The sequence below is a fragment of the Brachyistius frenatus genome, unplaced genomic scaffold (genome assembly GCF_029030835.1).
Source record: "Brachyistius frenatus isolate BFR_SWC_R1_liver_20210118 unplaced genomic scaffold, ASM2903083v1 Contig_115, whole genome shotgun sequence".
NCBI lineage: Eukaryota > Metazoa > Chordata > Actinopteri > Embiotocidae > Brachyistius > Brachyistius frenatus.
Window position 1 is genome coordinate 527,743 of NW_027210714.1, and position 23,324 is coordinate 551,066.

General features: G+C 42.0%; 2 protein-coding genes across 3 annotated transcripts in view; one reads left to right on the forward strand and one right to left on the reverse strand.

Annotated features, from left to right (window-relative positions):
- Window positions 1-23,324, forward strand: part of dock1 (dedicator of cytokinesis 1) — a 173,354-nt gene that overhangs the window by 65,962 nt on the left and 84,068 nt on the right. For both annotated transcript variants that reach the window (XM_069713097.1, XM_069713099.1), the window contains exons 26-27: window positions 1,444-1,571; window positions 3,916-4,011. In XM_069713097.1, the coding sequence (XP_069569198.1) occupies window positions 1,444-1,571; window positions 3,916-4,011 (224 nt within the window). The remainder of the gene's footprint in view (window positions 1-1,443; window positions 1,572-3,915; window positions 4,012-23,324) is intronic.
- Window positions 8,544-23,324, reverse strand: part of LOC138629430 (inhibitory synaptic factor 2A) — a 29,906-nt gene continuing 15,125 nt past the window's right edge. The window contains exons 3-4 of the mRNA XM_069713116.1: window positions 21,092-21,163; window positions 8,544-10,799 (exon numbers count right to left, since the gene is read on the reverse strand). Of these exons, the coding sequence (XP_069569217.1) occupies window positions 10,616-10,799; window positions 21,092-21,163 (256 nt within the window). The 3' untranslated portion in view covers window positions 8,544-10,615. The remainder of the gene's footprint in view (window positions 10,800-21,091; window positions 21,164-23,324) is intronic.

Consider the following 23,324-nt stretch of genomic DNA (forward strand, 5'->3'; position numbering starts at 1 on the left):
TGGAGCAGTATTGGCAATTGACAAAACTTGTTAATGAACTTAAAGTTTTATTGTGTCCCAGCTGAATGCCTTATTAAAGCTGTAACATTATCTGTGAAGCGAAGAGATTGTATTGATTCTGAATTAAAATCCTTCGCTGGGTTGCCGTTTTGACCAGCGGTGTGTATCCACCATGTCATTATACAGATTGTTGTTGGAACAGTAGTGTTGTTCGTGTGATCTGCAACAGTACTGGGGATGATTTCACTGAGTGTGCTGCTCTTTTGTTCTTGTTATCTTTTAAGGTGACATGAATATCAATACTTTACCATTGCGTCCGTTACAGGCGATATAACAATGCACTGCATGGACGATTTATAAACGTTCTTTTATCCAATCATTTTTATTTTCATTGCCTTTTATTTCGTAGCAGAGGGATTATCGATTTATAATTTGACTTTTTGTCCGTAGTAGTGGAAAGGCAGCTCGTCGTCATAGCTTTTCATTGAAGAAATCTGTTAGACATGCACCTTAATTCTTTTAATTTACACCAAAATAACTCCGGTCTCTTCGTACCTTTGGCTTTAAATATGGCCCCCACACATGCACACACAAACGCCACCAAGTATGAAATCAGAAAGTTTAATTTAAAAAAGAAAGAAACAAAACTACGTTAGTGGCGACAGCCTGAGGTTTACCTTCCAGGAGAACACTTCCTGTGTTATCACTGCTGTCCTTCGTGTCCAAACCGCCAACCAAAATTTTTCACCCTCTCTGTATGGAAATTCTCCTTTTGATGTTACTGTTGACATTAGCCGGTTGGTTGCATGATGTGTAGAATTAATTTATTTGCAAGTGTTACTTCGACAGAGTTGCTGTTTTTTCACGACGAAAGGGACACCAATGACTGTAAACATGTTGCTGCTTTATCTCCTCGTAAACTCTCAGGTTTGACATTCACACCAGCTCAACTACAGCGGTTATACAGTCCTGCAGTAGAAGATAATGTGCTTTAATTCAGGGTACGGCAACAGTAGATGATATTGGAGAGGGATCAGTTGGCCAATTTGTTCATCATTTTCACACCAAGGTTATCTGCTGAGGCTCAGTGGTTGGTTTGTTAATTTTTTTGTTTTTCCTCACCAGATATTGTGATTGGCTGTTTTCTGAAAACTTTTATGGCTTTAACTGGCTTTTGTTCTGACAGTTGTGTTATTGTACTGTAACTCTTCAGAGGGATTTTGGGACCTTTTGCCACAGACATTTTAATTAATAAATTTACTCTGTAGAGTGAACCCTTGTTTTTAATTTACTCCTCTGGGATGTGAGAAAGTCATTAATAAGCCGCGTGCATCTGTTTGAGAATGTGTCACGACCATATGCCGTACTGCTTTGCGCGATCTATCATCTGCTGCGTGTGCTGAGTGCCGTCGTGACTGCGTGTCTTTGTTGGCGTCTCTGCAGACTGCCGCGAGATCCTCCTGCCGCTGATGACGGACCAGCTGAAGTTCCACCTGGAGAAGCGGGAGGAGCCGAAGGCTTGCTGCCAGCTGCTCAGTGACATCCTGGAGGTGCTTTACAGGAAGGATGTGGTGAGCAACGCAACTCTGCAGCTTTATGTACTTTTATTTCCCTCTGGGATAAACAGTAGCATAACAAGCAGATCCAGGAGTGCCTCCATAAAGAACGAGCGCATTTCGAATGTGGGTATTTGACTTAATAGCTACTAATCAGTGTGCTATTCTCAATTTGTTTTATTGCCCTGTATGGCCTGAAAGGATCACATTTTACGGCAGTGTTAATTTACTAACTTGTAGATTTGACTGTGCTCTGTAATTGATTGCTCAGGGTTGCTGGAGGACATCTTCAACAGTACCAATGTTCTCCTAGAACAAAGTGATGCGCTCTGTTTAACCACACACAGCTTCAGAACCAGAGTTCGTTATAGAAATGTGGTCGACTTGATGATGACCTGTTGCCGTTGCTATGTCAGTTACAGAGACGTTTATGTAGCCAGTAAAAGCTGTTTGTTTTTATAGTTTATTTTTTATTTTTCAGTATTATAGATTAATCTAGTAATTGTTTTTCAATTAATTGTTTATCCGATAAAGCGTCCAAAAGCAGCCAAAAATTGCCCATCCAAGGCGACATCATCAAATTGTTTGCTTTGTCTGATTGCAGTTTGCAAAATATTCAATTTAGAATTACATCAAACATGTTATTCTTGAGCAGCTAACTTTGTAAGCAAAACAGTTGTCAACTTTCTATCAATTAACTACCGGATTAATCAAATAATCATTTTAGCACAGAAATGCTTCTTGAATTTTCCACTGCAGTGTGCATCCATCATACGCAGGCATCAGCCTCCAAACCTCACGTGCACAAATGAAAACACACACTCGCAAACTCTCAGCTGCTTTACGAGTGCGTTTCATCCGCTTCCATGCCCAGACTCCTGATGTCCTCCCTCAGGCCCTCTCAGACTCATTGATCACCACAGTTCGGCCTCCCACACTCCACTCTGCCGGGGATTATCCACCTCACCCACTTGCTTTGGCTTTTACACTCACAGCCTCTCTCGCCGTCTTTTCAAATTGCTGCTTCCTCTCGGTGTCTCGCTCTCTCGTTCATATCCGTCCTACACATCAACATAACTTGCACGCACGCAGAAATCAGGAGAGAAGAGGAAAGGAAAGAAAACCTCTGTCGATATTTACATCTACTTGAACTTCCAAGTTATCAAGCAATTCATATGTTGTAAGAAATAAAGATGTAATTGTATGTTTCCCCTTTAAATAGCCAGATTCCAATGAAAGAAAAAACACAGTCCTGGGATCATGTGGGTTTTCTCGAAAGATGTGCATCACGCATCCTGCTTTGGAAGGCAATATCTGAAACTCCCTCCTCTGATAGTTTATTCTCACCAGTGAGCCTCTGAGATTGTGTGAACGTCTGTGTTTGTGTGGATGCACCGACTCACCTGCATGAGTTCTTCAACTGCAGAAAGAGCTGCTTAAATTATTAAAAGTTTAGGTTGATGCTGCAGACCTCAGTCTGCTTAGAAGATTCCCCCCACCGGCAGGTACAGACAGCAATAAACAGCCCTGCTCTCAATGACATGATAACCAATAGGAAAGTCCAGGGAAAGCTGTCCCACTTATGACATCGGAACAACTGGCCCATGGGGGTTTCTGCCTTCCAAATGCTTGGCTTCTCAAATTGTAAATCATTTCAGTGGCATGGGTCATGTTCTGAGTTTTAAGACTGGGAAGAGCAGTATTACCATTTTTGATCACCTGAACACATTTGTGTGTGTGTGTGTGTGTGTGTGTGTGTGTGTGTGTGTGTGTGTGTGTGTGTGTGTGTGTGTGTGTGTGTGTGTGTGTGTGTGTGTGTGTGTGTGTGTGTGTGTGTGTGTGTGTGTGTGTGTGTGTTAACGGCAAGATAAGCATTATCAATTTGCATGAGGAGAGGAGAAGCACTTCATTTTTTTTGATCAGTCTCTGTATATGTTTTATGAGATTAAAGGACACATCCCCACTTTAACAAAATTGATAAACGAGCAGATATTAATGATTTGTCTTTAATGTATGATCTTCTATAGTGATCCTTTAGAATCAAGGTTCTGTCTTATTTGTACTGATCTCACGCGGGTGAGTCGGTGCATCCACGCAAACACAGACTCCAAATCTATTGTAGAATCAATGGAGTCACCAATATTCAAATTACAGGTAGTTTAAATTGCACAAATGAACTAAAAAGGAGACTACAATAAATCCTCACAAAATAAGTCATTGAATGCACCAGAATTTAAACAGTAAACTTCGCATGGGGAGTTTTCCTTTTAAATGTCGATCAGGTTACTTGTGTCACTGGCTCCTTCTTATGCTACGTGTCTGTGCTTGACATCTGTATGTGCGTCTTTATTTTTGGTAGGGTCCCACCCAGTGGCATGTGCAAATCATCATGGAGAAGCTGCTGAGGACAGTCAACAGGACAGTCATCTCCATGGGCCGTGACTCCCCTCACATCGTAAGTTTGGCTGCTTCTACACCACGATGCAGCCACAGATCTGCGTCTGTTTCCTTTTTCTCATTCTTAGATACATACAAACATAGATACATGCACACATACATACAAACAAACATACATACAAACATACATGCATAAAAACATAGATACAAACATACCTGCATACAAACAAACATACATACATACAAACATAGATACATACATACAAGCATACAAACAAACATACATGCATACATACATACATACATGCGTACATACATACATACAAGCTTACATACAAGCACACAAACATACATGCATACAAACAAACAAACATACGTACGTACGTACGTACGTACATACATACATACATACATACAAACATAGATACAAATACACATGTAGCCTTAAATTTAGAGGTCTACCGTGTGCACCACAGCCAGAGTTCCACAGGCCCACTGCAGCTCAACTTCCACTGCACAACTATCATTAAAGGTAAAGTCTACCTCTGCAGAATGCTTTCACACAACCTCAATTTAATAGCAGGCTTTGATGTGCTCATATCTTTCTCCAGCCGGTTGTTTGTGTGCGTGTGTTTCTTTTGCCTTTGCTGTTTCACGATTTGTTTTTTATTTTTTTCTATGTGTGGCTTGCTTGCTTGTGTGTGTGATCCTCACTTTATGAGCACATTTCTGAACTTCTCAGCTGTAATCTAATCACTGTATACCCCCCGCCACTGCCGTTGGCATCCTTCTTCCAATCACTGTCTCAGCTAGAGCTCAGTTGCAATTAATGCACTTATCAGTCATCGTGCAAACACGCCGTCTGCCTGATGTGCGTGGCAAAGCCCCTCATCCATTTTTATTAGTCCAAAAAGTCCAATGAATGTCACCTGCACTTTTGGAGTTGTGTTTGTTCTCTGCTTCCTATCGATGCTTCCCTTCCTGTAGCTTGTTTTGTGTTGCCTTCAGACGTGAGAGCATTAAACATGTACGTGTTTACGCAATGTTTAGTGACGACGGGGATTCCTGCGAGGGCACTTAAAGGTACTTTAATAGCTCATTTAAATACAGCTAAGTGATGAGACATTTTTACTGCACTTGATATACTACATGTGTAGGAAAATGGAGAGCCCTGTAGTTCTGACTGATATAGATACTGTCACTGGTTGGTGGAACATCCTTTCTCGCCTTGTCTGGGGTTATTTGTCATGGATGTGTTTGGTTGCACACGCAGCACCCTCTCCATCTGGGGAGCAGCGGGAAACGGCATCACCTGTTTAAATGGAAGCTGTTGTGAGCCACGCCAGCAGAGAGTGATTTAATAAAGCCTGAAGTTATCACACAGTGATCATCCTGTGTATATTTGTGTGCGTTATGTCACAGTGTCATAATACATCTGCGGGACTCGTCCTTCCGCTGTCCCCTGTGTCTCCTCTTGACGTCTTCATTCTCCTCGTTCTCTATCACGTGATTCTCTCCCCTCTAGGTTGCGGTGAAGTGATGTTTGCACTCTGTTTAAAAGTATTCCTGCAACGCACCGAGCTAATCTCGTAGATGGGAAGCCCCCTTTTGTTGCGATCGCGCATCACGCTGAATAATGTCAAGCTAATGAAACTGTGGGTTGAGCTGAGGCTGCCCCGATGTCCAGAACTCCTACTTCCTCTCCCTCCGTAGCGCTCCAATCTTTTCATTGGTATTAATTCAATGTCATCCTGCCTGGCTCGCGGTCAAAACGCTTGTAAAGCGTATTCGCGAAAGAGATTGTCCCTCGGTAGGCATGTTGTCAGAACTCGGATCAGCTGCCTTTTAAAGCTCCCCCTCTGTTTCCTGTAATTTCCCCTCCTCGTTGTTTGTCACTGCAGTGGGCTCCTTTTGATCATGTATTTCATTTATGGAACTTGCATCCCACTTTGTCTAAAAGGCTATCAAGATGAAGGCAGCACGCACGGGTCTCCTCTCGGGCTGTATTATACTAAGTGCATCCATTTCAGCGTCCCCCCTGTGGTGTAGGTGAAATGGTGTTCCTTACTTCCAGCTGTGGTGGCTGAATGGCGCTCAAAAAGACCTGCCTCCTTTCTAGTTAATGAAACTACTCCGCCGATGACCTCCCGCGGTCCTTCTTGAAACTTCCTACTTGGTATACATATGCTGCCGCTGCCCTCCGCCTTACCTCACTCCTTTATACACAGCTGGCTTTTATTGTCCCGACTGACCCCTACCTTTTGTCAGCTGCTGCCTCCGTAGCTGGCTAGCTAGCCACTGTACTCGACTGCCTTGACATTCCTAAGTACCTGAATACAATTTTCATCAATGTGCAGAGTGTCCTTTTTGGAGTTAGAGGTCGTATCAAAGTCTGTGGGTCCTTTACCCGAGCGCTATACATTATATAGGACTTGGGACAGAAGCTGCATTTGAAGTGAGTCCCCCCCCCCCTCCAAAAAAAAAAAAAATCTTTAATGATCAATAAGGTTGGTGTGAATTTTTAAACAGCTGCGAGACCCAATTGGAAGTGTCATAGCTTTCTAATCAGAGGGCTGTTGTTGCCGCCTCTGGGTACTGCTGCCTACTCTGCAGGCACATTGCACGCTGCTGCTCACACAACCACCGCAGCCAACCGCCGACCTTGTTCCTCTGAGTGGCAGCCTCTTACATTTAGATTTATGCATTACCGTTCTACTCTGTCTCCCCTCTCTCCCCTCTGCCTCCCTCTCCCATCCCTCTCCCCTCTCACTCCTGCCGGTGGTCGACACTGAATGTTGATGAGAATGATCACAGTGACGACTTTGGGGGCGTTGTTTTTTTTTTTTTTTTTTTTTTGTCGCGTGCGGGTACTGCAGTGCTACGCCTGTTAGCGACACAGCATCGTCACACATCTGCATCATTGGACGTCCTACCGGGCTGGAGCTTTATATTCATGTCCACTCTCACACAGGTTGAAATCAGTCCCTGTGAATACATTTTACATGAGGAGCATTTTGGCTGCTGAAATTACCAAAATTTCTCCTCTAATACCATTGAATTACATTTCATGTAATTTAAGCATCTGGATGAGCCCTGCAGATACACATAAGTAAAGTTTGTCAAATACCTCGTTGAACTTGTTCCGAACTTGTTTTGAGGACTACCCAAACCGGGGTTGTAGTGATAGTCGGGGCTGCAGTGATCCTGATGATTTTCCTGCAGTGTGCAGAGGGAATGAAGTGGAAAACTGCAGGGGAAGGACTCTGTGATATTGATTGACAGTATGGGGCTGACCAGCTATATGGGCTGGAGCTTTTCCTTTTTGCTGCATGCACTCGCTGACCGAATACAGCACAGTGCTACACAACCGTCTCAGCAAGCCACACATGCTCAGATCGGAATCCTCTCCTGTATGTTTGGCTCTCTGTTTGGCTCTCTCTCTTTATCTCTGTGTGTTTATATCTGTTTCTGTCCAAATATTTCTCTTAATATCTCCTCGCGTCTCTCTTTCTGTCCTCGCTCCCTCTCCCTCTCCCTCTCTCTCTCTCCTTCTGTCTCTGCTGCCGGACAGACTGCTGCAGAGCTCTTACAGAAAAGAAGCATAGTGAGATATGGCACTGAATCATAATGCCTCAAACAGGCACTTATCATTGGCTGCACCTCTCCTGTGCTCACCTGAGCTGAAACTGAAAGAATCTATTTGGTTTTGTTGACCCCTGCTACGACTCTCATCAGATGTGCGGCCCCTGTCAGCACTACATGGAAAAACCACCAGGACATGCACGCCGATGCTCGTCGCCTTCAAACCACAGATATTCTAGAGGGTGCACTTCTGTTTTGTGCCTTCAGTGCTGTGCTGTAAACAGCCACTCGAGGGAAGCCCTGTGGAGGCGGCACTGCTCTGGGTGAGAGCAGGAGCGTGGTGTTGCCCTCCAGCCACATTGCTTCATACGTCCATGTGAGGGTGACTCTGAATCTCGGGGCCATTTACTCAGTTTTGTTCTTGGTTTACTTCACGGTTGCACTGACTGTTCTGCAGCAGCACCAACATGAAAGAGATGCAAGGCTGTGTTTTCAACCTGATCTCATACTTTCCATCACATAGGAGTTGATTTGTTTTGCATGCAGAATTATCAAACCGTGTCTGTGTAAGTAGACGAGTTTTTACAAGGTTAGGTCGTCCAGATTGCAAAACATATTTCCTCACTCACTGCTATCACTGCTACATGCATACGTGCACACTATTACGGCCGAGAGTTTGAGCTCTGACTCTGCTGAAAAAGCGGTACAGTGGAGGTGAAGGAAATTTTGTTTGTGGTGCTCACATCAATGAAAACAACCCCCCCCCCCCCCCCCAAAAAAAAAAAAAAAAAAACACCACGTAAAATATTAAATAGCACTATATGTTTCCACATACAGTGATGCTGTGATGGTACCCTCACAGGCATGGGCAGATCAAATCAAAACCATCTGCTAAAGGATAGATTCTATTAGAGGTAAGTGAGGAAATATATTTTTTGGGATTTGTGCGATCTGATGCTTTAACTGATGCGTGCCTGATGTGGTGGAAAAAGATCCTGCTCGGCTGCTTATGGCTCCGCAAATGAAACTCGATCTACTTCAAATCTTGAGAGCTCTGGAGATGTCTGTTTTTATTTTTCATATTTTGCATATTAAATAGCTTTATTTATATTTTTTCTTTTTTTTAAGAAAAACAGTAGAAAAGACACAGTATTGCACATAGTAAATCAATTGCACTTCTTTAAGGTACAGATAAACATCTAGTTCTCTCTTGATGCTACAGTATAACTACTGAAAGAAACCAACCTGGCATGTATAAGAGTGAAGGTGTGAATTACATGTAACCAACAGAATGCAGCATGTTGGAGCTTTTGAAGGTCAAACTAGTGATATTATGTTGTAGTTTGCTTGGTGTTGTTGTTGTGTTGTTTCATTCATGCCCTTGAAACCACCTTGGCACATTTCCTGTGTTATGGGGCAGTGTTTTTGGCTTTTAGAGTGACTTCACTTTTATTCTCCTGCAGGAGTTATCAACTTTATGTTGTTTTCTTTTAGATATTGGCTGCTTTCCGGCTCATAGAATGATATTAGCCCTATTTGATGCTGTACAGCATATACTCGTATATAGTAAATGCATGTGTTGGTTCGGCTGTACATCGTTTTTGAACCCTGCATGGAGTTACTACATGATACTTTACAGTCAAATAGATGTGGAGCAATGAGCAGGAGCTAATAATAAAAAGAGGGGCAAAAAGAGAAAGGGACTTTCGTCGTTCTCTTTAAAAATTGTTTCTTGAAAAGCTAGAAAATATCCTGCAAAATCCAAAGGTAGTAAAAAGCATGCAAGGCTACACGCCTGCCACCCTGCACTGTAGAAGCCCTGGTTGTGATCAGAAGTGGCACATTCAGTCTTTCTGGCTTGGTTTCAGTAGCTATTGTAGTAGCTGATGCAGGATACTGCAGTGATACAATCACAGCTATCTTCTGTTTCCCCTCATGTGCTAAAAACCAACACTATGCATTACACTTGGTTTTGTACTTGGTTTCTCTGTGTGTCTATAATTCTATACTGATGAAGTCTGCGTGTATGGATTCCTTCTTTTTGGGGGGGTATGCAATGTGTGGTTAGTAAGAACTACATTTGATGCATGAAAAAGAATTAAGAATCTTTTTGCGCTGTAATTTTTGAACGGCACAGCTCCCTTTCACCGCAGCTCAAATAAATATATTCCACTATACCTTAAAGTGAATGTATATAGATATATATATTTATATAGAAAAAAGTACATTGACGTCTAACTTTGCAAATGTTATTAAGAAAATAAGTGTTATTTATTCATTCTTAAACCTCAACATCAGTCGATTCGAGGAGAAATTTTAACGATGGATAGAAAGTGGATCATAGAAGTCCAATAAACATCTCTTGACATTTCATCCTTTAGATCTCTTCTTTAGATGGATATGAAAGTCTTCAATCTGTCATGGTTAGTAGGTGATCTACATGTGTGAGTTAATACTCAAAATAGTTCATTTGAATTATTCTGGACAAAATGTATCCTGAACAGTGTAAATTGTGCTTTGCAGTACGGTGATATGCTGTCTACGGAGGCCTCAGAGCATTATGGTTGGATTTTCCAACCTCTCCTGGAGGCTGGGAAGAAAGACAAAGTCCCAACCAGTGAATAGAAATGTGACGGACACTGAACCACTATCAACAGGACCGTGTTGATGTCAGCTAGAAAAATATATGCAAATAGACAGCAAGAAATCAAATTCGTCTTCTCACCTTGCTGATCTCCAAATATATTTCCCAGGTGTAATTTCACACCGTGTTGGAAGAAATTAGTTCAAAATAACTTTTTTTTTTTTTTTTTTTTCTCAATCCATTTTTGGCAAGCGTGACATTATGAATTTTCCATGGAAATCCACACTTGTGTCCCATTACACATCCTGTCATCTCAGAGAAGGGGGTTCAGTATCCGGTTGTGGAGCTCTCCGTTAATACCGGTCAGCGGGTCTACGAAATCCAAGGAGATGTGACAAAACAGAAGACGATGGGTAAACCAAACAAACACATGTAGGACACGATGGACACTTAAATCCTGTGCATCGGTAGCAGGGGAGGAGACGGTCCTGTGTTTTCAAAGGAACCAAAGTTTCCAGCGAGCGTGCTTCTTGGAGTCAGCTTTGGACTTGCGTTTCGGGGTGGAGGTGAAGGCCTCCTGGGGGTAAGGCAGGGGGGGAAAGTGGGCGTCCTCCATGGGGCAGAGCCTCTTTATCAGTGGTTGTAACTTGTCCTCCTGCACCTTGAAGTCCAGTTCCACACTGCAGCAAGCAAACAGAGACACACATTAGCGCAAAACTAGCCAACCGCTTCCATGCAGGTATTCACACCACCCGGTCCTGGTGCTGTTACAATCACTGCTCAATAACAGTCACATATTTTATTGGATTTTAGTAGAAAATCTTGCTACCTTCTGTGTTAGTTTGCTGCTTGCTGCAATTAATGCATCCCGACTCTTCACATGAATTCCAGGAAGACTTTTATTTTGAATCATTTGCAGAATTGATGAGCTAATGACAGGAATATTTTTTATTTTCACAACAATAGAATAGTGAGTTCAGCACAGCCGTTATTGTACTAACTTAATGCTGTGGAAATTGGACTTGCTGTGAATTTATCCCCCGAGTTATACAGTTCAGATTTCACGGTTTTGCACCCTTATTATTTTCTTTGCTGCCTGACTTTTATTTTGAGTCTGCCTTTGCTTCTTTGAATAGGCCACAAATCTCACCATTATTTGAAAAATTGTTCCATATATATTCTTCTTTTATCGACAATGAAACCACATTTCTTTCCCCTTCGGGCTTCTTTTAATCTATAACCTTAATGAGCATCTACGTTTTGACCTGCTCTCACTTACCCTCTGTCACTACACTGCTCAGCCTGGTAAGGCGACCTACATTTCTCCCTCGCTCCCATCTTTATTTCCCAGTAAAACCTCCCAATTTTGACTGCTTTTCATTGTATCCGGCTGCTCGTTTTGGCTGCTGCCACTGCTGTCTTCATGTGTTATTTGCATTCTTGTTGTGATTCATAGAGCGAGAGGGAAGTCCATTAGTATTTTTCCCAGTGAGGAGTGCCCGGTCACTGGAGGGGGAGTTGAACTGAAGATCATTTGCTTTGCTAAAACTGAGATCAGAGCCTGGGTATTGATGTGAGCCTTTTAGGATTTCAGTGTCTATCATGTTGCTTTGATCCCTGCACGCACAGTATTGAGGTAACAGGGATGCAGAAGGATTTCATTTGTGAACACACAAACACGGAGTCTTGTCTTTCTCGGCGTACGTCACGTTTCCCCCAGAGTGTTCGGGGAATTATCAGGACCAGCCATCGTTATAATCCCACGCCCACGCAGATCTGAATACTAGGTTCTGCTAAGTGAAACTCAGATTACAGCCTTAGCTGTGGTAAGTGTAGAGAGACTTTAATCTGCTAAAGCTTTCTACAGCCACAACCCGAGTCAGGCTGGTGTGGAGTCTGACAGACAGACTTGCATAATAGCAGCAGGCTGCTCTGATTTAAATACATCTATAATGGTTTTTAGTATTCCAGGTGAGCTGCAGGTGGAGATTATTCTGTTTTATCTCGAAGCACAGTTAAATCATTTCCAGAAGCTCTGAAATCAAGTGGCACAGTGAAGTTGGTCAGTTTTTATTTTGTACATTGATGCGTTCTGTGTTGATTAGAAAGGAACTGACATAAATGTGGGTGTCTGACAGGGACTCAAGAGAATGCTGGGTGCTGAACCAGACACTCAGCAGTTTGCCTTTGTTTGGCTCAGGCCTTTAAACAGGGCTAAGAACACCCCAGCTTTTATCAATAAATCACTGGCTGTTAATTACACTGGGAAAAATCCATGTCCGCGTGCCTTTGTGAGGTCTGTTGGAGTTTTTGTGTGCGACTGCACGTGGAAACGGCTGCATTGTCCCACAGTTTGTGTTGCAGTCGTTTGGTTCATGAAAGGCAAATGAGATCGCGACCACAGAGATAAACAAACAGAATGCACCGGGGCCCACACAGACAGGAGGGTCCACAAAGCGCTGGTCATGCATGATAGGTCACTGAAACTGCCCAGTGAATAAGTTACATGACGGGCTGTCGTGTCTGTCATGTTTGGCTCAGAATACTTTTTGATACTCAGGCGCAGAGATTTGTCCTGAGGGTTCTCGCTCGCCTCAGTAATATCTCCAAAATGATTTTTTTTTTTTTTTTTTACGCTTTGACGTACTAGAAAAGGTTTTCACGCCTTAATATTATTTTACTTAGACTACAGCAGCTCGCTTTACTCCAATTCGTCAAAGTCTGATATACAGCTAGTCCAAAGTTCAGCTGCCAGGATTTTAGCAGGTGCCATTAAAAGAGATCATATTATTGCTTTGTATCCAAGCTGTATTGGACATTCCTTGGCACCTGTATGTGCACTGCTGACAGTGGCCTTCAGTCTGCCAGCAAGCTTTTCTGAAGACTTATTTTGAAGGGCGATGGAGGTGTAGTGGTCAGAGGTGACCTGGAAACCATCTGCCTAAGCTGATTTTACATTCCTTCTAAAAACTTTTATACAGGCTTTTACCTGATCCCATATAATTTATCCTGACTGTTTTATTCAGTCTGTTGTTTTGTATTATCTTTTCTCTGCCTTAATTGTTATGATTTCTTGTCCTGCTGATTTTATTTATCTCGACATGTTCTATAACTGCACGGAGGCCAGTTTAAATTATTTGTTTCTCCTTTAGTCAGGCCTTAGTGAACTGAACTGTATACATATGTGAACACGGCCCTCAGACTCGTGATGTATAATAAGATCATGATGTCTTCTGATGTTGAACTAACATATTAACCATAATACATGGGCCAAAAAATAAATAAATTAACAAGCTCTTCTCGCAGCATCAAAGAGTTTTGTGATCAATGACTGTGTGCCTGTCAGAGTGTAATAAATGTGGGGTGCCACTGATGAGGCAGCTTGCTGAGAATTTCATTGTGCCTTTTTCATCTCTTAGAAAACCTTCATTTAACACTGTGTAAAGACACAGGCAATCTTTTTTGGGGGAGGGATGGGGAAGCACTGTAGCTTAATACTGTTTCATTTTTTGTGGGATATGTTTCACCCTCTCAGTCTCACACACACACACACACACACACACACACACACACACACACACACACACACACACACACACACACACACACACACACACACACACACACACACACACACACACAGACACACCACAGCAGTGATAGGATTCTCTTCGCTCTTCAGTGTAAGCCTCTAATACTGGCGACGCTGTTGTTGCCACACATCCATGGCTACAGGTTATTGCCCTGCATGGACACACAACCATTTAACCTGATTAAAAATGCTATTATTTTATTGTTATAGTCATAGGACGTAGGCTCTGTAAAGGTATTGTACATTATCATCAATACATTTCAGTTCAAAGTACCTGTGTGGCAGTCTTCGCTTTGTTCAGCTCCTATCTTTGGGTTAGTGTGTGTGTTCTATTCTAGGCGTAGCTGTAGGTTATTTTTTATTTTAGGAGTATTTGCATACTTACTTACTCATTACAAAACATTAAAGCCCTTTTTCCACTGCCGAAAGGAGCTCGACTCGCCTCACTTTTGGCACCACATGCTTTTCCGCAGTCGCTGAGTCCTTTTGCTGGCAACTAGACAGAGTTAACGTTGGTAGGTTTGTACAGGAAGTCTTGTGTCAGTGATTGTGAAGATTCTCTTTGAAGCAATCACTGGTCTGCAGTGTTTTAGTATAGACTCAGCTCGCTTGGATTCGAATCCTTGACAGAGGTGATACCCAAATAGTTCCAGGTGCTATCCACAACTTGGACCCAACAGGAAAAAAAAGAATAGAGTTGATCCAAGCCGAGCTCGTACCCGCCGTGGAAAAAGGGGCTAAAATTCCATTAATAATGACTATTGTCGATGAGCTAATTACCAAATACATTTAATAAACAGGTCATCATATCTAAATTACAGTATAGGCCCATAGTCAGCATCATATGAGCCTTTTCTATTCTGCCACATATGGTTTATGTCTGGTTACACAAGTACAGATTTAGCACTGCATTCTGTAACATTGTCACTTTGTAGCAGTGACTTATTATGGACCAAAACCTCCACGCTGCCTTTCATTTTGATCATTTTGCCTTTTATTGTGACATCACTTGGGGGAATTTATGAGATTTTGTGCTGCTCGCCTGGAACCATAGAGGCTTTATTTTTTTCCACATAACATTAGTAACTTTTAACAAACAAAAAAAGATTGTCTCGTTCACACAAACCAACTTGGAATTATAAAGGAGATAGGACATAAATTGTGATCTGTGTCAAAGTCATGCTACTACTGTATTACTACCTCTGCTGCTGAGGAAGGTCAATACTTCCACAATTACATGAGAATAAATAATTTTAAGGGTTTTAGCGTGTTAGATATTGTGCTTTTTCTAGCTATGAGAACAGCTTCTCTACAGTATATGTCTGGTCGAGTTCTTGTAGCAGTGATCAGGGCTAATGCACCGAGATCGGTCTGGAATTAATGGTTCAAACAACATTGTGAGCATGTCAAGTCTGAATCCGTGCTTCGACCTTTTGTTGCATGTCAGTTCCTCCCTCTCTGCCATTCCTCCTGTCAGATCCCATGCTACACTGCACAGTCAAACATAAATGCCATAAAAGTGACTTTGAGAAGAAAAGAATTTGCACTGACATCCGAGCTCATATGCAGAAGCCCCGTTTGTACAACTCGATGTCTGCGTTAAATACAGCCTCTTATTAAAAGTCTTCACATTCTTCGTCTGACACATGTTTTTGCAGTCTTTACGCAGTTTATCCTGCTTGATATTATGTGTGAGCTGTTAGACCGTAAATCATCATTCAGCTGTAATCGTTGGAGTGGCCTTTCAGCTTCACTTGTGTATTAATGCGCGTCACAGTATCCTCAGGCTTAATAAAGCGCAGCCTAAATAAAGATTGAAAAACTCCTGCACACTGCCTCGCGCACTGCTCTAATAGTCATAAATTCATTGTTTGGTGTGTTTGCTGTTCATCGAGTGGCAGCGGGAAGCATCGCAGTAGCTCTAGTACATACACAGGGGTAAAGATCCAAAGTCTGCATTTACCAACGTGTTAAATGACCAATGATTAGAATTTCGATGCACAACATGCGTCATGAGGTGGTCAATGCCGATTGGTTAAAGGCTGCTCCAATAGTTTCAAAATGAACCTGAGGTCTACACCCATTAGAAAGTAATGACCGGAAACAATCGGGACTGGAGAAGTCTCACTCCCACTGACCCGTCAACTCATGCAGTGAATTTGAGTATGGCTAATTCATAGCTATATAGTAATCAGACCAAATCCTTACACACACTCTCTCAAAGATCAACATATTTGGACAACCTATAGATTCATGTTGCTCAGAAATTAATTTTGTCCATGTTGCTGTTTAAAGTTTTGTGAAGCTCTGCCGGGCAAATCACACCAAGGAGAAGTAAAGTGGCCTGTGGCTGGCGAATAGCATAGCAAGAAAAATTAAATGTCACTGACAAGGGAAAAAAAAATTCTGCATAACTTTATTTGGAGAAAAGAAGGGGGGGGGGGAATTGAGTGAAAAGATAATCATCTCATCTTTGAAACAAACTCCAAAGGCCTTGTAATGAAAGATTTATTAGTCTCTACCCAGCCCAGTTATCAGCGTCTCCTTATGAAAGTGTCATGGGCCCCACTGCGTCTCTCCACATTTAGATTTTTGTGTGTGCTGAAAGCGAAACGTGAAATGTTGTTGGCATTGCCGTCCCCTCGCTGCCTCTTCCCCGAGGGGGTTGTTTTATCAGAACAAATTGAAGAAAGCACTTTGGACCTTGTCAGTCTTTAACCTCGCTCCCTCACTTTTTATGACTCTTTCTTTGTCTCCTTTTCACTCACTCGCACTCTTTTCTTGTCATGTACTCGCTCAGTAAAAAAAAAAGTGTCTAGACAAGAAAAAAAGAGATACTCGTCTGTTCTCTACATCATGCCTAACCTCTCATTTCAAATCATCCACTGCCACACACACCTCTCACCTGCCCCTGTACCCCACTTTAAACATCTGAGTCTTTATCTCTTGTTGTCTCTTTCATCCTTGAGCTGTTCTCACCCTGTCTTTCCTCTCTTTGTTCCCTTATCTTGGCTGGATGTGAAAGTGCTCTTCTTGACTGTCCTCACTGTCCCTTCACACTATCTGTCTTACTGAGGATCACTCTCGTAGCTATGGCAACCAGCTTGCCACCATGTTGGAAAACATCATTGGGCTTTGCACAAAAAGAGATATCCTCCCCCAACAGAGCCGTGCGGTAGGACAGCCTTGCTGCTCGGTAATTTCCATACGTTATAATGTAATCAGCTCTTCAGCCTTTAGCGACGCTTAATTAATTTTAATAGCCTCGCACAGTAGATTGGAGATTTATCTTCCTTTTGAAAGCGCATTCCTTTGTTGATTTTGTTGTATCTATTTGCGCTGCACAGTGTTATTCAAAGAGTGTTTTACCCTCAGATAGTTAGCGTAATGATCAGTGGTAGTGCCCTGTGTCTGGATAATCGCAAGTCGTGCAAGCTAATGACAAACATGTACTGGTGGTATTTGACTGTAGTCTAGTGTGAACAATGGTACCCAGTGATGGAGACCTCCCAAATCAACTTCCCTAATCACAACCACTTAAAACTATCTCCCTGTTTGATCGGCACATTAACCAATATAAATGCAGCGTGAGGAAAATGAGATTACAGGGTTTTTGCATCAAGACACATCAGTGGAATGCATTTCAAATCCCTGGCTCTCCTGTGCCACCCTGCCTGTTGTATTTTCCTATCATCCAGCCTCTTTCTGTGTTTTTCTCTGATGTCTATCCTCTCTGACTTCTCATTTTATTTTTTTATTTTTTCCCCCCCCACTCCTCCCTTCCTCCCCACCTCTCTCGGTAACAAATATTACATCACCTGGCAAAGGTGGAATGAAGTGCAATAATCTTTTCATCCCTTTCTCACTTATTCTGTTTCAATGTCATGCACGTTGCACTAAGCATTGAATCCCCAAGTAACGCTGTTATGAGGAGATAGCATAGTCTAGGGGAAAAGTGAGATGGAGAAAGTTACTGCGGGGAGGATGAAAGAAAGACTGACTGAGTTCAAGATGGTTAAAAAATGAGGAAAGTGGAACCGGACAAGAGACCACAGCAGCTTATGTATTCTGTTTGAAGTCCGTGCCCATAGACTGCAGCATCATATTGATCTTGTGCTGTTGTTATGCTAAGCATGGGCTAGATGATGCCATATACTCGTGGACAAATTGATTATGTTGAAGAATGCATGGATGACTCCTTACTGGGCTGCGATAAAATGATTTATGGACCCGTATAGCCACATGAGAATGGCTTCATCATAAACACAACAGCTGGGTGTTTTGCCCTGGCAAAAAGACACAAACATAATCCCCCCCAAAAAAAATCCTAATAGATATCATAGACAGCTATTCTTCCCACACACACACTCCGTGTTCCTCCAAGGCTCTGCTTCTTATCCTGTGTTCCTCCACCTCCAGAGAGGTTGTTTTCATGGAGATCTAAGTAATTAGATTGCCATTTAATCCCGCTGCCTGTGTGAATACAACTGCTATATTTGATTCTGTGTCCAATCAACACGATTTGGCATGCCGAGCTAGTCTCCTCAAGAAGAACTCGGGTCAATTGAACAGATTTAAACAGCTCACTTAAAAAATTCTGCCCTTTATCATGTTGAAACCCTGCCAGACGTTGACATGGTTTGTTAAAAAAAAAAACGAGACTCCCCTTTTGTATTGAGCTTCTGTTTTTCTGCACTTCCTCTGCGGCTGAAGCATTTCAATTGATTGTGGCACATCTATGAAGCCAAATGTGGATTTTTGATGTTAATATAGTACCTGTTTGAAGGCAGTTGTCATTGTGTGCACATGATCAGCACCTGCTAAGTCAAGGAACAAATCTGTCCTGCCTTTGTCGGTGACACTGTTTTGTTTTTATGCAAAGACAAACGCCGATAAGACAGATATGTTGGACCACTCGCTGACACGTACGTATAAATGGCTCATATTCCACTGGGCACTCTTAAGCATAGCTATTATTGCAGCCTGCATTTTGCATATTTTAAAGCCTCATTGGGAATTGCAGTCATGTTGATGTGCAAATGAAACACCTGCCCTAACGCAGCAGTGATCATTGTAGATAAGGTGCACTCTGAGCTGCCAAGAATATCTTCTCAAAAGAGACTTTAAAATGGATTTTGTGTTTTGAATATAAACATGTTATTGTACTGCAGTTTGTGTCTCTGTGGTCTGCAGCGGCACAGCAGGACGAGCAGAGCTGGTCTGTACTCGGACAGGCAGAGCAGAGATGGAGGACAGGTAGACTAAAGGGAGCAGGGACTTCTCCTCCCCCAGAGACACATCACAGCGTGAGCCTTAAACATGCTAACTCTGTGCTGAGTGATATATAACACCAGCTGACATCCCATCACAGCAGTCAGTCCCATTTCATCTGTCCGTTTAGAACCGCATCTAAACCACTGCCTCTTAATTAATGCTGTCCTTCACACCATGTGCCATCATTAAGCTTAACTGGCCTCATCTCGCTGTCATTGACTTGTTGTTCAAACAACATTGTTGTTGTCCAGCCGGCGGCGACGCAGGGGAACCTGCTGCTATTTAAACACTTTACGACACGATGCAGCTTTTTCTGCTCAAACATCAGAGGGAACGGAGCTCTGCCCGGCTCCCAGATTTTCAGCAGCCGATTGAGGTTTGGCCAGAGGCCTGTCAGTTATTGAGAGCAGAAGATACAAAATGATTTAAATAACTCTTCAGAGGAGAAATGCAGACTGAGCGGGACAGCAGTGACCACTAAAAACAGTTTTATCGATTGCCTCTCACCCTCCTGTTTTTTTTAATCTCCTTTCTTTCTCATCTTCTCCCTTTCTTCTTTTTATTTTTGACTGTTGGCCACATACTTTTTTTCTGAGCACCACACAAAAAGACAGCCAGAATGTGTTATGCACATGCACCTTGTGTCATGTAATTCCAACTGTGAGCAAAGAGCCTTCATGGGGCCTGCAGACTGTCAGTCTGACTGTGTATCAAAGAGGAAGACTCAAGCTCGACAGAGGTTACAGAACCTACAAGGCCCGGTCAGAGGTCAGAGACTGTGAACTCAAAGCTGACTCAACACAGTTTCACATTTCATAACTCAGCATTATTTATGATAGTCGGTTAATCTACATACTTTTAGCAGTGATATCAATGTGGTTTGAGGGACGGCAATGTCGGTTCAAATCTTTTTGTCCAAATAATAATAATAATAATAATATCTCCAGCTTTAGGATGGTTTGTTCGGTACAAACATTCATGGTCTCCAGAGGATCCATCACACCACCACTGTTAATTTCACTTTTGGGTTTCCAATTGAATTATCTTATTCATTATTGAATAATATCAAATAGTATTTGATGTGATAGATATTTGCACTTTTCATCAAGAACAAGCATCAGGTAACACTTGTAATTTATCCCAGAAACACATTCCCATCATCCAGGCTCAATTATAAGTTGGGGACCAAGGTAAAGATTATACCTGTTAAACATCTGCCTGTTCACAGTCAGTGTGAGTTGATGTTGGTGTTCAACACAAGTTCAACCTCACAGAGGCATTAGTGTGGTTGGCCTGAGTCTTATTTTTGGTTACTCTGTGATTTGTTTAGTCTTTGTTGAGTCCAGTTCTGAGAGCTCAACAAAAAGATTCGGCTTACAGAAAATCCTCGCGTTCGATCAGCTAGATAAGATGGAACTTTTGCTCGATAAACTATAAATAAATTTATAACCAAAATGGAAGCTAATAAAATTCCACCCGAGCGACTAATTGATTAACTGAATGCTTGTCTCAGCATCATTTCACATACGTACACACATTTGCTTACAAAGGCAGTAAACGCACACACTTACACGCTCGCACGTATAGCCAGCAGAGGATAACTCTGCACCCTGGTTGACTAACGACTTTAGACCCTCATATTTACTGGTTGTCAAATAAACTCAACTGAAGTTGAAAGTATGGAGAGTTTCGGTTGGCTTGGCAACGGCACACTGATGATATTTCCTGAGGTTTGGACGGTAATTAATTTCACCTTTGGTGGCCCCGTGCTCACTCATGCTACAGTGTGTATCCTCTCTTCTTTTCAACCACGTGCCCTTTTGTCTCTAAATCCGGATAACGCTACACCTGCTAAGCACCCTTCAGCGGTGTGAAGGCACAATAGGAGAATCAGACAGGGACGTATAGCTTCGGAGAGAGAGCGCCGTGTGTAAATGTCACATGTCCCCATGTGCTCATTAACAGCAGTCACATTAGTCTTGCGTCCCCCCCATCCCCTCCCACCCCCACCTCTGCTGTCCCTTTCCCACCTGTTCACTTTCCCTCAAGGAGAAAGGACAGGGCACATTTAGATCCTTGTGTCTTTGAAGAGGAATGGCCACTAACCTGTAAATAATGCATGCGCTGTTCCGGCATGTGTCACAGTTGGCCGTGTCCTGTCCGGTTCGATAGGAAAGTCTGCGGGGAAGATAAGAGTCGTGAATGAGTAATTACAGGACCTGTTAAGCTGCTCCCTCACACCTTCCCTTTCTCATCTTATTTGTCATTCCTCGTTAGCGAGACCGAAGTAAATGAGGGTGATGGGGAGTCACACTGCCCTCCTGAGTGGCCTGTGCCCAGCAGCCAGGGCACAAAAGCACAGTGTCAGCCATTAGCTTGACTGATTGGAGGTCAGATGAAGCACATAAGATGAGTTTCTGGGAGGAAGTTTCCATTAAAGTTATTTCAGGATAGTTACATTACCTTACTTAAATTAAAAAGTTTATAGTTTGGGCTTCAGCGAATTTAATTATTTAATTATCACTTAATCACTGGATTATTTTTTAGACCCAAAAAAAATTCAGCAATGCATATAGTCAAACAGTAACAAAAGGCATTCAAACTACAATGATATAAAACTTAATATAGCTGCAAATCCTGGAACTGGAGAAGGCACAGCATTTAAAAATTCACTAAATGGTTAATTTATCACCAAAATGGGTGTTGATAAAAAAAAAAATCAGCTAATGAGCTAATTGAATAATGTTTCTAACAAAAGGTTTTTGACAGTCTCAAATGACTTTTTATTTGTTGGTACAAGCAGCGCTACTCTACTTTTCCCTGCTATAAACCCTTTTCACTCGCACCAGAGAAATCCCTTTATCGATTAATTCCTTCTGTGCGCTACGGTGTCGTAAAGCAAACCATACAAGTTATGACTTGAAAAAAAAGCTGGGGCTCATTTGGATCCTCGAAGCAGGTCAAATTTGACAGTTGTGTTTGGGACAGCAGCTCATTGGCTTTATACAATCAGACTTTTATCAATTTCATTGTGATAGTATTATGCAAATGCAAAACCCCATCAACATTCTAAAATATCAGTCCTTGTGTGGCCTTATTTTGTTCTTTCATCAGCTGCCTTTAACATAAAAACATTATCATGAACTATATTCCCATTATAGGTTGTTATTTCTCAAGGGCCAACCAAGTGGAAGCCCTTAATGAAATAAATGCTCACATGCTTCAAAAGGCCCGACAGTTTTCTTATTGGATTAGCATGTAGAAACATGCATACGGTATTGATTGAAGTGAAGTGGTTCCTCTTGTAATTAGTGACAGATTACAATGGACTGCTGCATCAAATAAAAGCAGTCTTGTCAAGACATTACATATGTCAGTCTTTAATTAGCTGTCATTTACTGCGCAATCAGGTGTTAATTTGTGGTCACACATTGCTATCAAATACAATCATCCTCCTAAAGCAGCGTTTAATTGGACAGATGTATTTGTTGATGTTAAAATGTTTGCTTTTTAGCTTTGTTTCTGTTTGCATGTCTCAATTATCACCATAGTAAACAGGCATGAAACCTGTGGAGTTGACATTGTCACAGTTAAAAAGATACGGTCTCACACTGGCTGCACACATGTGGGGACATTTGGTTTTACTTTTGTCTGGTTTGGAGTTATTTGTTATTTCTTGCCTCCATTATAATGGAGGTTAAAGACAAACTTCCTTAATGATGAACAGCAAACACCACTTTCCAGAAACAATGTCTCCCTTACGCATGGTAATCCAACAGAGTTTTAGGGCCACATTGAGAAAAAATGAATTAGAGGAGGAAGATTTTTTTGGTATTTTGAGAAAAAAGTGGAATGTTGTGAAAAATGTTGAACTGTCAAGAATAAAGTGGACATTTTAAGAATAAACTTCAAAATACAGTATTTCAGTAATAAAGTCAAAAATGTTGAGAAGCAGAGGAAGCGCGGTGAGACCTCCGATGCAGTTATCCCAGGATTTAAGGGCTCATCTGAGCTCCACACATTCACAATCAAACAACTCAATCAATTGTCCTATTGTCTTGTAATACAACACATCTCCCTTGTATTGTGCGCAGGTGTAACCATTGATAACCTTGCATCTGTCCATTAAAACTGATTTCTTCTCCTATTTTTCTTCCTTAATGTGGATGTAGCAAACTGTGTGAAAACTGAACACTATTCACAGTAAGGTGTGTGGATTATCCACCATGAAGGGGATACTGTTTCTGGAGGGAGATGTTGCTTCTGAATAACAAAGTTTAAGCTCTTTTGTATTTGTGTTTAGGCAGAAATGTCAGTGGTCATATACTAATAGAGGTAA